This window comes from Labrus bergylta, chromosome 22 (assembly GCF_963930695.1).
Source record: "Labrus bergylta chromosome 22, fLabBer1.1, whole genome shotgun sequence".
Classification (NCBI taxonomy): domain Eukaryota; kingdom Metazoa; phylum Chordata; class Actinopteri; order Labriformes; family Labridae; genus Labrus; species Labrus bergylta.
Genome location: NC_089216.1, coordinates 15,511,742 through 15,525,312, shown reverse-complemented (window position 1 = coordinate 15,525,312; position 13,571 = coordinate 15,511,742). Strand labels below are relative to the sequence as shown.

The 13,571-nt window shown below is 51.4% G+C and overlaps 1 protein-coding gene across 1 annotated transcript in view; it reads right to left on the bottom strand.

Moving 5' to 3' along the window:
- Positions 1–2,116: 2,116 nt before the first annotated feature.
- Positions 2,117–13,571, bottom strand: part of LOC136177545 (uncharacterized) — a 78,890-nt gene continuing 67,435 nt past the window's right edge. The window contains exons 2-3 of the mRNA XM_065950989.1: positions 2,591–3,896; positions 2,117–2,138 (exon numbers count right to left, since the gene is read on the bottom strand). Of these exons, the coding sequence (XP_065807061.1) occupies positions 2,117–2,138; positions 2,591–3,896 (1,328 nt within the window). The remainder of the gene's footprint in view (positions 2,139–2,590; positions 3,897–13,571) is intronic.

Here is a 13,571-nt window from a genome sequence, read left to right as displayed (position 1 = left end):
AATTCCACTTGTTGCATCAGTTTTGGGCGTGCCCTCAGTAGTTCCACTTGTTGCATCTGTTGTGCCAGGCTGATCAGTTGTGGACAAGCCCTCAGTAGTTCCACTTGTTGCATCAGTTGTGACAGGCTGATCAGATGTGGGCAAGCCCTCAGTAGTTCCACTTGTTGCATCTGTTGTGCCAGGCTGATCAGTTGTGGACAAGCCCTCAGTAGTTCCACTTGTTGCATAAGTTGTGGTAGGCTGATCAGTTGTGGGCGTGCCCTCAGTAGTTCCACTTGTTGCATCAGTTGTGGGGGTGCCCTCAGTAGTTCCACTTGTTGCATCTGTAGTGCCAGGCTGATCAGTTGTGGGGGTGCCCTCAGTAGTTCCACTTGTTGCATCAGTTGTTACAGGCTGATCAGTTGTGGGGGTGCCCTCAGTAGTTCCACTTGTTGCATCAGTTGTGGTAGGCTGATCAGTTGTGGGGGTGCCCTCAGTAGTTCCACTTGTTGCATCTGTTGTGCCAGGCTGATCAGTTGTGGACAAGCCCTCAGTAGTTCCACTTGTTGCATCTGTTGTGCCAGGCTGATCAGTTGTGGACAAGCCCTCAGTAGTTCCACTTGTTGCATCAGTTGTGGTAGGCTGATCAGTTGTGGGCATGCCCTCAGTAGTTCCACTTGTTGCATCAGTTGTGGTAGGCTGATCAGTTGTGGGCGTGCCCTCAGTAGTTCCACTTGTTACATCAGTTGTGGGGGTGCCCTCAGTAGTTCCACTTGTTGCATCTGTTGTGCCAGGCTGATCAGTTGTGGACAAGCCCTCAGTAGTTCCACTTGTTGCATCAGTTGTTACAGGCTGATCAGTTGTGGGGGTGCCCTCAGTAGTTCCACTTGTTGCATCAGTTGTGGTAGGCTGATCAGTTGTGGGGGTGCCCTCAGTAGTTCCACTTGTTGCATCTGTTGTGCCAGGCTGATCAGTTGTGGACAAGCCCTCAGTAGTTCCACTTGTTGCATCTGTTGTGCCAGGCTGTTCAGTTGTGGACAAGCCCTCAGTAGTTCCACTTGTTGCATCAGTTGTGGACAAGCCCTCAGTAGTTCCACTTGTTCCATCTGTTGTGCCAGGCTGATCAGTTGTGGATAAGCCCTCAGTAGTTCCACTTGTTGCATCAGTTGTGGTAGGCTGATCAGTTGTGGGCGTGCCCTCAGTAGTTCCACTTGTTGCATCAGTTGTGGGGGTGCCCTCAGTAGTTCCACTTATTGCATCAGTTGTGGTAGGCTGATCAGTTGTGGGCGTGCCCTCAGTAGTTCCACTTGTTGCATCAGTTGTGGGGGTGCCCTCAGTAGTTCCACTTGTTGCATCTGTTGTGCCAGGCTGATCAGTTGTGGACAAGCCCTCAGTAGTTCCACTTGTTGCATCAGTTGTGACAGGCTGATCAGATGTGGACAAGCCCTCAGTAGTTCCACTTGTTGCATCTGTTGCGCCAGGCTGATCAGTTGTGGACAAGCCCTCAGTAGTTCCACTTGTTGCATCAGTTGTGGGGGTGCCCTCAGTAGTTCCACTTGTTGCATCAGTTGTGGGGGTGCCCTCAGTAGTTCCACTTGTTGCATCTGTTGTGGGGGTGCCCTCAGTAGTTCCACTTGTTGCATCTGTAGTGCCAGGCTGATCAGTTGTGGGGGTGCCCTCAGTAGTTCCACTTGTTGCATCAGTTGTGGTAGGCTGATCAGTTGTGGGGGTGCCCTCAGTAGTTCCAGTTGTTGCATCTGTTGTGCCAGGCTGATCAGTTGTGGACAAGCCCTCAGTAGTTCCACTTGTTGCATCTGTTGTGCCAGGCTGTTCAGTTGTGGACAAGCCCTCAGTAGTTCCACTTGTTGCATCAGTTGTGGTAGGCTGATCAGTTGTGGGCGTGCCCTCAGTAGTTCCACTTGGTGCATCAGTTGTGGGGGTGCCCTCAGTATTTCCACTTGTTGCATCAGTTGTGGGGGTGCCCTCAGTAGATCCACTTGTTGCATCTGTTGTGCCAGGCTGATCAGTTGTGGACAAGCCCTCAGTAGTTCCACTTGTTGCATCAGTTGTGGTAGGCTGATCAGTTGTGGGCGTGCCCTCAGTAGTTCCACTTGTTGCATCAGTTGTGGGGGTGCCCTCAGTAGTTCCACTTGTTGCATCTGTTGTGCCAGGCAGATCAGTTGATGACAAGCCCTCAGTAGTTTCACTTGCTGCATCAGTTGTGGTAGGCTGATCAGTTGTGGGCGTGCCCTCAGTAGTTCCACTTGTTGCATCAGTTGTGGGGGTACCCTCAGTAGTTCCACTTGTTGCATCTGTTGTGCCAGGCAGATCAGTTGTTGATAAGCCCTCAGTAGTTCCACTTGTTGCATTAGTTGTGGTAGGCTGATCAGTTGTGGGGGTGCCCTCAGTAGTTCCACTTGTTGCATCTGTTGTGCCAGGCTGATCAGTTGTGGACAAGCCCTCAGTAGTTCCACTTGTTGCATCTGTTGTGCCAGGCTGATCAGTTGTGGACAAGCCCTCAGTAGTTCCACTTGTTGCATCTGTTGTGGTATGCTGATCAGTTGTGGGCGTGCCCTCAGTAGTTCCACTTGTTGCATCAGTTGTGGGGGTGCCCTCAGTAGTTCCACTTGTTGCATCTGTTGTGCCAGGCTGATCAGTTGTGGACAAGCCCTCAGTAGTTCCACTTGTTGCATCAGTTGTGGGCGTGCCCTCAGTAGTTCCACTTGTTGCATCAGTTGTGGTAGGCTGATCAGTTGTGGGGGTGCCCTCAGTAGTTCCACTTGTTGCATCTGTTGTGCCAGGCTGTTCAGTTGTGGACAAGCCCTCAGTAGTTCCACTTGTTGCATCAGTTGTGGGTTTGCTCTCAGTAGTTCCACTTGTTGCATCTGTTGTGCCAGGCTGATCAGTTGTTGATAAGCCCTCAGTAGTTCCACTTGTTGCATCAGTTGTGACAGGATGATCAGATGTGGACAAGGCCTTAGTCGTTCCACTTGTTGCATCTGTTGTGCCAGGCTGATCAGTTGTGGACAAGCCCTCAGTAGTTCCACTTGTTGCATCAGTTGTGGGGGTGCCCTCAGTAGTTCCACTTGTTGCATCAGTTGTGGGGGTGCCCTCAGTAGTTCCACTTGTTGCATCTGTTGTGGGGGTGCCCTCAGTAGTTCCACTTGTTGCATCTGTAGTGCCAGGCTGATCAGTTGTGGGGGTGCCCTCAGTAGTTCCACTTGTTGCATCAGTTGTTACAGGCTGATCAGTTGTGGGGGTGCCCTCAGTAGTTCCACTTGTTGCATCAGTTGTGGTAGGCTGATCAGTTGTGGGTGTGCCCTCAGTAGTTCCACTTGTTGCATCTGTTGTGCCAGGCTGATCAGTTGTGGACAAGCCCTCAGTAGTTCCACTTGTTGCATCTGTTGTGGCAGGCTGTTCAGTTGTGGACAAGCCCTCAGTAGTTCCACTTGTTGCATCAGTTGTGACAGGCTGATCAGATGTGGACAAGCCCTCAGTAGTTCCACTTGTTGCATCAGTTGTGGTAGGCTGATCAGTTGTGGGCGTGCCCTCAGTAGTTTCATTTGTTGCATCAGTTGTGGGCGTGCCCTCAGTAGTTCCACTTGTTGCATCTGTTGTGCCAGGCTGTTCAGTTGTGGAGAAGCCCTCAGTAGTTTCACTTGTTGCATCAGTTGTGGTAGGCTGATCAGTTGTGGGCGTGCCCTCAGTAGTTCCACTTGTTGCATCAGTTGTGGGGGTGCCCTCAGTAGTTCCACTTGTTGCATCTGTTGTGCCAGGCTGATCAGTTGTGGACAAGCCCTCAGTAGTTCCACTTGTTGCATCTGTTGTGCCAGGCTGTTCAGTTGTGGACAAGCCCTCAGTAGTTCCACTTGTTGCATCAGTTGTGGTAGGTTGATCAGTTGTGGGCGTGCCCTCAGTAGTTCCACTTGTTGCATCAGTTGTGGTAGGCTGATCAGTTGTGGGGGTGCCCTCAGTAGTTCCACTTGTTGCATCTGTTGTGCCAGGCTGTTCAGTTGTGGACAAGCCCTCAGTAGTTCCACTTGTTGCATCAGTTGTGGTAGGCTGATCAGTTGTGGGCATGCCCTCAGTAGTTTCACTTGTTGCATCAGTTGTGGGGGTGCCCTCAGTAGTTCCACTTGTTGCATCTGTTGTGCCAGGCTGATCAGTTGTGGACAAGCCCTCAGTAGTTCCACTTGTTGCATCAGTTGTGGTAGGCTGATCAGTTGTGGGCGTGCCCTCAGTAGTTCCACGTGTTGCATCAGTTGTGGGGGTGCCCTCAGTAGTTCCACTTGTTGCATCTGTTGTGCCAGGCTGATCAGTTGTGGACAAGCCCTCAGTAGTTCCACTTGTTGCATCAGTTGTGACAGGCTGATCAGATGTGGACAAGCCCTCAGTAGTTCCACTTGTTGCATAAGTTGTGGTAGGCTGATCAGTTGTGGGGGTGCCCTCAGTAGTTCCACTTGTTGCATCAGTTGTGGTAGGCTGATCAGTTGTGGGGGTGCCCTCAGTAGTTCCACTTGTTGCATCTGTTGTGCCAGGCTGTTCAGTTGTGGACAAGCCCTCAGTAGTTCCACTTGTTGCATCAGTTGTGGTAGGCTGATCAGTTGTGGGCATGCCCTCAGTAGTTTCACTTGTTGCATCAGTTGTGGGGGTGCCCTCAGTAGTTCCACTTGTTGCATCTGTTGTGCCAGGCTGATCAGTTGTGGACAAGCCCTCAGTAGTTCCACTTGTTGCATCAGTTGTGGTAGGCTGATCAGTTGTGGGCGTGCCCTCAGTAGTTCCACGTGTTGCATCAGTTGTGGGGGTGCCCTCAGTAGTTCCACTTGTTGCATCTGTTGTGCCAGGCTGATCAGTTGTGGACAAGCCCTCAGTAGTTCCACTTGTTGCATCAGTTGTGACAGGCTGATCAGATGTGGACAAGCCCTCAGTAGTTCCACTTGTTGCATAAGTTGTGGTAGGCTGATCAGTTGTGGGGGTGCCCTCAGTAGTTCCACTTGTTGCATCTGTTGTGCCAGGCTGTTCAGTTGTGGACAAGCCCTCAGTAGTTCCACTTGTTGCATCAGTTGTGGTAGGCTGATCAGTTGTGGGCATGCCCTCAGTAGTTTCACTTGTTGCATCAGTTGTGGGGGTGCCCTCAGTAGTTCCACTTGTTGCATCTGTTGTGCCAGGCTGATCAGTTGTGGACAAGCCCTCAGTAGTTCCACTTGTTGCATCAGTTGTGGTAGGCTGATCAGTTGTGGGCGTGCCCTCAGTAGTTCCACGTGTTGCATCAGTTGTGGGGGTGCCCTCAGTAGTTCCACTTGTTGCATCTGTTGTGCCAGGCTGATCAGTTGTGGACAAGCCCTCAGTAGTTCCACTTGTTGCATCAGTTGTGACAGGCTGATCAGATGTGGACAAGCCCTCAGTAGTTCCACTTGTTGCATCAGTTGTGGGGGTGCCCTCAGTAGTTCCACTTGTTGCATCTGTAGTGCCAGGCTGATCAGTTGTGGGGGTGCCCTCAGTAGTTCCACTTGTTGCATCAGTTGTTACAGGCTGATCAGTTGTGGGGGTGCCCTCAGTAGTTCCACTTGTTGCATCAGTTGTGGTAGGCTGATTAGTTGTGGGGGTGCCCTCAGTAGTTCCACTTGTTGCATCTGTTGTGCCAGGCTGATCAGTTGTGGACAAGCCCTCAGTAGTTCCACTTGTTGCATCTGTTGTGCCAGGCTGATCAGTTGTTGATAAGCCCTCAGTAGTTCCACTTGTTGCATCAGTTGTGACAGGATGATCAGATGTGGACAAGGCCTTAGTCGTTCCACTTGTTGCATCTGTTGTGCCAGGCTGATCAGTTGTGGACAAGCCCTCAGTAGTTCCACTTGTTGCATCAGTTGTGGGGGTGCCCTCAGTAGTTCCACTTGTTGCATCAGTTGTGGGGGTGCCCTCAGAAGTTCCACTTGTTGCATCTGTTGTGGGGGTGCCCTCAGTAGTTCCACTTGTTGCATCTGTAGTGCCAGGCTGATCAGTTGTGGGGGTGCCCTCAGTAGTTCCACTTGTTGCATCAGTTGTTACAGGCTGATCAGTTGTGGGGGTGCCCTCAGTAGTTCCACTTGTTGCATCAGTTGTGGTAGGCTGATCAGTTGTGGGTGTGCCCTCAGTAGTTCCACTTGTTGCATCTGTTGTGCCAGGCTGATCAGTTGTGGACAAGCCCTCAGTAGTTCCACTTGTTGCATCTGTTGTGCCAGGCTGTTCAGTTGTGGACAAGCCCTCAGTAGTTCCACTTGTTGCATCTGTAGTGCCAGGCTGATCAGTTGTGGGGGTGCCCTCAGTAGTTCCACTTGTTGCATCAGTTGTTACAGGCTGATCAGTTGTGGGGGTGCCCTCAGTAGTTCCACTTGTTGCATCAGTTGTGGTAGGCTGATCAGTTGTGGGGGTGCCCTCAGTAGTTCCACTTGTTGCATCTGTTGTGCCAGGCTGATCAGTTGTGGACAAGCCCTCAGTAGTTCCACTTGTTGCATCTGTTGTGCCAGGCTGTTCAGTTGTGGACAAGCCCTCAGTAGTTCCACTTGTTGCATCAGTTGTGGACAAGCCCTCAGTAGTTCCACTTGTTCCATCTGTTGTGCCAGGCTGATCAGTTGTGGATAAGCCCTCAGTAGTTCCACTTGTTGCATCAGTTGTGACAGGCTGATCAGATGTGGACAAGCCCTCAGTAGTTCCACTTGTTGCATCAGTTGTGGTAGGCTGATCAGTTGTGGGCGTGCCCTCAGTAGTTCCACTTGTTGCATCAGTTGTGGGGGTGCCCTCAGTAGTTCCACTTATTGCATCAGTTGTGGTAGGCTGATCAGTTGTGGGCGTGCCCTCAGTAGTTCCACGTGTTGCATCAGTTGTGGGGGTGCCCTCAGTAGTTCCACTTGTTGCATCTGTTGTGCCAGGCTGATCAGTTGTGGACAAGCCCTCAGTAGTTCCACTTGTTGCATCAGTTGTGACAGGCTGATCAGATGTGGACAAGCCCTCAGTAGTTCCACTTGTTGCATCTGTTGCGCCAGGCTGATCAGTTGTGGACAAGCCCTCAGTAGTTCCACTTGTTGCATCAGTTGTGGGGGTGCCCTCAGTAGTTCCACTTGTTGCATCAGTTGTGGGGGTGCCCTCAGTAGTTCCACTTGTTGCATCTGTTGTGGGGGTGCCCTCAGTAGTTCCACTTGTTGCATCTGTAGTGCCAGGCTGATCAGTTGTGGGGGTGCCCTCAGTAGTTCCACTTGTTGCATCAGTTGTGGTAGGCTGATCAGTTGTGGGGGTGCCCTCAGTAGTTCCACTTGTTGCATCTGTTGTGCCAGGCTGATCAGTTGTGGACAAGCCCTCAGTAGTTCCACTTGTTGCATCTGTTGTGCCAGGCTGTTCAGTTGTGGACAAGCCCTCAGTAGTTCCACTTGTTGCATCAGTTGTGGTAGGCTGATCAGTTGTGGGCGTGCCCTCAGTAGTTCCACTTGGTGCATCAGTTGTGGGGGTGCCCTCAGTATTTCCACTTGTTGCATCAGTTGTGGGGGTGCCCTCAGTAGATTCACTTGTTGCATCTGTTGTGCCAGGCTGATCAGTTGTGGACAAGCCCTCAGTAGTTCCACTTGTTGCATCAGTTGTGGTAGGCTGATCAGTTGTGGGCGTGCCCTCAGTAGTTCCACTTGTTGCATCAGTTGTGGGGGTGCCCTCAGTAGTTCCACTTGTTGCATCTGTTGTGCCAGGCAGATCAGTTGATGACAAGCCCTCAGTAGTTTCACTTGCTGCATCAGTTGTGGTAGGCTGATCAGTTGTGGGCGTGCCCTCAGTAGTTCCACTTGTTGCATCAGTTGTGGGGGTGCCCTCAGTAGTTCCACTTGTTGCATCTGTTGTGCCAGGCAGATCAGTTGTTGATAAGCCCTCAGTAGTTCCACTTGTTGCATTAGTTGTGGTAGGCTGATCAGTTGTGGGGGTGCCCTCAGTAGTTCCACTTGTTGCATCAGTTGTGGTAGGCTGATCAGTTGTGGGGGTGCCCTCAGTAGTTCCACTTGTTGCATCTGTTGTGCCAGGCTGATCAGTTGTGGACAAGCCCTCAGTAGTTCCACTTGTTGCATCTGTTGTGGTATGCTGATCAGTTGTGGGCGTGCCCTCAGTAGTTCCACTTGTTGCATCAGTTGTGGGGGTGCCCTCAGTAGTTCCACTTGTTGCATCTGTTGTGCCAGGCTGATCAGTTGTGGACAAGCCCTCAGTAGTTCCACTTGTTGCATCAGTTGTGGGCGTGCCCTCAGTAGTTCCACTTGTTGCATCAGTTGTGGTAGGCTGATCAGTTGTGGGGGTGCCCTCAGTAGTTCCACTTGTTGCATCTGTTGTGCCAGGCTGTTCAGTTGTGGACAAGCCCTCAGTAGTTCCACTTGTTGCATCAGTTGTGGGTTTGCTCTCAGTAGTTCCACTTGTTGCATCTGTTGTGCCAGGCTGATCAGTTGTTGATAAGCCCTCAGTAGTTCCACTTGTTGCATCAGTTGTGACAGGATGATCAGATGTGGACAAGGCCTTAGTCGTTCCACTTGTTGCATCTGTTGTGCCAGGCTGATCAGTTGTGGACAAGCCCTCAGTAGTTCCACTTGTTGCATCAGTTGTGGGGGTGCCCTCAGTAGTTCCACTTGTTGCATCAGTTGTGGGGGTGCCCTCAGTAGTTCCACTTGTTGCATCTGTTGTGGGGGTGCCCTCAGTAGTTCCACTTGTTGCATCTGTAGTGCCAGGCTGATCAGTTGTGGGGGTGCCCTCAGTAGTTCCACTTGTTGCATCAGTTGTGGTAGGCTGATCAGTTGTGGGTGTGCCCTCAGTAGTTCCACTTGTTGCATCTGTTGTGCCAGGCTGATCAGTTGTGGACAAGCCCTCAGTAGTTCCACTTGTTGCATCTGTTGTGCCAGGCTGTTCAGTTGTGGACAAGCCCCCAGTAGTTCCACTTGTTGCATCAGTTGTGACAGGCTGATCAGATGTGGACAAGCCCTCAGTAGTTCCACTTGTTGCATCAGTTGTGGTAGGCTGATCAGTTGTGGGCGTGCCCTCAGTAGTTTCATTTGTTGCATCAGTTGTGGGCGTGCCCTCAGTAGTTCCACTTGTTGCATCTGTTGTGCCAGGCTGTTCAGTTGTGGAGAAGCCCTCAGTAGTTTCACTTGTTGCATCAGTTGTGGTAGGCTGATCAGTTGTGGGCGTGCCCTCAGTAGTTCCACTTGTTGCATCAGTTGTGGGGGTGCCCTCAGTAGTTCCACTTGTTGCATCTGTTGTGCCAGGCTGATCAGTTGTGGACAAGCCCTCAGTAGTTCCACTTGTTGCATCTGTTGTGCCAGGCTGTTCAGTTGTGGACAAGCCCTCAGTAGTTCCACTTGTTGCATCAGTTGTGGTAGGTTGATCAGTTGTGGGCGTGCCCTCAGTAGTTCCACTTGTTGCATCAGTTGTGGTAGGCTGATCAGTTGTGGGGGTGCCCTCAGTAGTTCCACTTGTTGCATCTGTTGTGCCAGGCTGTTCAGTTGTGGACAAGCCCTCAGTAGTTCCACTTGTTGCATCAGTTGTGGTAGGCTGATCAGTTGTGGGCATGCCCTCAGTAGTTTCACTTGTTGCATCAGTTGTGGGGGTGCCCTCAGTAGTTCCACTTGTTGCATCTGTTGTGCCAGGCTGATCAGTTGTGGACAAGCCCTCAGTAGTTCCACTTGTTGCATCAGTTGTGGTAGGCTGATCAGTTGTGGGCGTGCCCTCAGTAGTTCCACGTGTTGCATCAGTTGTGGGGGTGCCCTCAGTAGTTCCACTTGTTGCATCTGTTGTGCCAGGCTGATCAGTTGTGGACAAGCCCTCAGTAGTTCCACTTGTTGCATCAGTTGTGACAGGCTGATCAGATGTGGACAAGCCCTCAGTAGTTCCACTTGTTGCATAAGTTGTGGTAGGCTGATCAGTTGTGGGGGTGCCCTCAGTAGTTCCACTTGTTGCATCAGTTGTGGTAGGCTGATCAGTTGTGGGGGTGCCCTCAGTAGTTCCACTTGTTGCATCTGTTGTGCCAGGCTGTTCGGTTGTGGACAAGCCCTCAGTAGTTCCACTTGTTGCATCAGTTGTGGTAGGCTGATCAGTTGTGGGCATGCCCTCAGTAGTTTCACTTGTTGCATCAGTTGTGGGGGTGCCCTCAGTAGTTCCACTTGTTGCATCTGTTGTGCCAGGCTGATCAGTTGTGGACAAGCCCTCAGTAGTTCCACTTGTTGCATCAGTTGTGGTAGGCTGATCAGTTGTGGGCGTGCCCTCAGTAGTTCCACGTGTTGCATCAGTTGTGGGGGTGCCCTCAGTAGTTCCACTTGTTGCATCTGTTGTGCCAGGCTGATCAGTTGTGGACAAGCCCTCAGTAGTTCCACTTGTTGCATCAGTTGTGACAGGCTGATCAGATGTGGACAAGCCCTCAGTAGTTCCACTTGTTGCATAAGTTGTGGTAGGCTGATCAGTTGTGGGGGTGCCCTCAGTAGTTCCACTTGTTGCATCTGTTGTGCCAGGCTGTTCAGTTGTGGACAAGCCCTCAGTAGTTCCACTTGTTGCATCAGTTGTGGTAGGCTGATCAGTTGTGGGCATGCCCTCAGTAGTTTCACTTGTTGCATCAGTTGTGGGGGTGCCCTCAGTAGTTCCACTTGTTGCATCTGTTGTGCCAGGCTGATCAGTTGTGGACAAGCCCTCAGTAGTTCCACTTGTTGCATCAGTTGTGGTAGGCTGATCAGTTGTGGGCGTGCCCTCAGTAGTTCCACGTGTTGCATCAGTTGTGGGGGTGCCCTCAGTAGTTCCACTTGTTGCATCTGTTGTGCCAGGCTGATCAGTTGTGGACAAGCCCTCAGTAGTTCCACTTGTTGCATCAGTTGTGACAGGCTGATCAGATGTGGACAAGCCCTCAGTAGTTCCACTTGTTGCATCAGTTGTGGGGGTGCCCTCAGTAGTTCCACTTGTTGCATCTGTAGTGCCAGGCTGATCAGTTGTGGGGGTGCCCTCAGTAGTTCCACTTGTTGCATCAGTTGTTACAGGCTGATCAGTTGTGGGGGTGCCCTCAGTAGTTCCACTTGTTGCATCAGTTGTGGTAGGCTGATTAGTTGTGGGGGTGCCCTCAGTAGTTCCACTTGTTGCATCTGTTGTGCCAGGCTGATCAGTTGTGGACAAGCCCTCAGTAGTTCCACTTGTTGCATCTGTTGTGCCAGGCTGATCAGTTGTTGATAAGCCCTCAGTAGTTCCACTTGTTGCATCAGTTGTGACAGGATGATCAGATGTGGACAAGGCCTTAGTCGTTCCACTTGTTGCATCTGTTGTGCCAGGCTGATCAGTTGTGGACAAGCCCTCAGTAGTTCCACTTGTTGCATCAGTTGTGGGGGTGCCCTCAGTAGTTCCACTTGTTGCATCAGTTGTGGGGGTGCCCTCAGTAGTTCCACTTGTTGCATCTGTTGTGGGGGTGCCCTCAGTAGTTCCACTTGTTGCATCTGTAGTGCCAGGCTGATCAGTTGTGGGGGTGCCCTCAGTAGTTCCACTTGTTGCATCAGTTGTTACAGGCTGATCAATTGTGGGGGTGCCCTCAGTAGTTCCACTTGTTGCATCAGTTGTGGTAGGCTGATCAGTTGTGGGTGTGCCCTCAGTAGTTCCACTTGTTGCATCTGTTGTGCCAGGCTGATCAGTTGTGGACAAGCCCTCAGTAGTTCCACTTGTTGCATCTGTTGTGCCAGGCTGTTCAGTTGTGGACAAGCCCTCAGTAGTTCCACTTGTGGCATCAGTTGTGACAGGCTGATCAGATGTGGACAAGCTCTCAGTAGTTCCACTTGTTGCATCAGTTGTGGTAGGCTGATCAGTTGTGGGCGTGCCCTCAGTAGTTCCATTTGTTGCATCAGTTGTGGGCGTGCCCTCAGTAGTTCCACTTGTTGCATCTGTTGTGCCAGGCTGTTCAGTTGTGGACAAGCCCTCAGTAGTTTCACTTGTTGCATCAGTTGTGGTAGGCTGATCAGTTGTGGGCGTGCCCTCAGTAGTTCCACTTGTTGCATCAGTTATGGGGGTGCCCTCAGTAGTTCCACTTGTTGTATCTGTTGTGCCAGGCTGATCAGTTGTGGACAAGCCCTCAGTAGTTCCACTTGTTGCATCTGTTGTGCCAGGCTGTTCAGTTGTGGACAAGCCCTCAGTAGTTCCACTTGTTGCATCAGTTGTGGTAGGTTGATCAGTTGTGGGCGTGCCCTCAGTAGTTCCACTTGTTGCATCAGTTGTGGTAGGCTGATCAGTTGTGGGGGTGCCCTCAGTAGTTCCACTTGTTGCATCTGTTGTGCCAGGCTGTTCAGTTGTGGACAAGCCCTCAGTAGTTCCACTTGTTGCATCAGTTGTGGTAGGCTGATCAGTTGTGGGCATGCCCTCAGTAGTTTCACTTGTTGCATCAGTTGTGGGGGTGCCCTCAGTAGTTCCACTTGTTGCATCTGTTGTGCCAGGCTGATCAGTTGTGGACAAGCCCTCAGTAGTTCCACTTGTTGCATCAGTTGTGGTAGGCTGATCAGTTGTGGGCGTGCCCTCAGTAGTTCCACGTGTTGCATCAGTTGTGGGGGTGCCCTCAGTAGTTCCACTTGTTGCATCTGTTGTGCCAGGCTGTTCAGTTGTGGACAAGCCCTCAGTAGTTCCACTTGTTGCATCAGTTGTGACAGGCTGATCAGATGTGGACAAGCCCTCAGTAGTTCCACTTGTTGCATAAGTTGTGGTAGGCTGATCAGTTGTGGGGGTGCCCTCAGTAGTTCCACTTGTTGCATCAGTTGTGGTAGGCTGATCAGTTGTGGGGGTGCCCTCAGTAGTTCCACTTGTTGCATCTGTTGTGCCAGGCTGTTCAGTTGTGGACAAGCCCTCAGTAGTTCCACTTGTTGCATCAGTTGTGGTAGGCTGATCAGTTGTGGGCATGCCCTCAGTAGTTTCACTTGTTGCATCAGTTGTGGGGGTGCCCTCAGTAGTTCCACTTGTTGCATCTGTTGTGCCAGGCTGATCAGTTGTGGGGGTGCCCTCAGTAGTTCCACTTGTTGCATCAGTTGTTACAGGCTGATCAGTTGTGGGGGTGCCCTCAGTAGTTCCACTTGTTGCATCAGTTGTGGTAGGCTGATTAGTTGTGGGGGTGCCCTCAGTAGTTCCACTTGTTGCATCTGTTGTGCCAGGCTGATCAGTTGTGGACAAGCCCTCAGTAGTTCCACTTGTTGCATCTGTTGTGCTAGGCTGTTCAGTTGTGGACAAGCCCTCAGTAGTTCCACTTGTTGCATCAGTTGTGGTAGGTTGATCAGTTGTGGGCGTGCCCTCAGTAGTTCCACTTGTTGCATCAGTTGTGGTAGGCTGAACAGTTGTGGGGGTGCCCTCAGTAGTTCCACTTGTTGCATCTGTTGTGCCAGGCTGTTCAGTTGTGGACAAGCCCTCAGTAGTTCCACTTGTTGCATCAGTTGTGGTAGGCTGATCAGTTGTGGGCATGCCCTCAGTAGTTCCACTTGTTGCATCAGTTGTGGGGGTGCCCTCAGTAGTTCCACTTGTTGCATCTGTTGTGCCAGGCTGATCAGTTGTGGACAAGCCCTCAGTAGTTCCACTTGTTGCATCAGTTGTGGTAGGCTGAT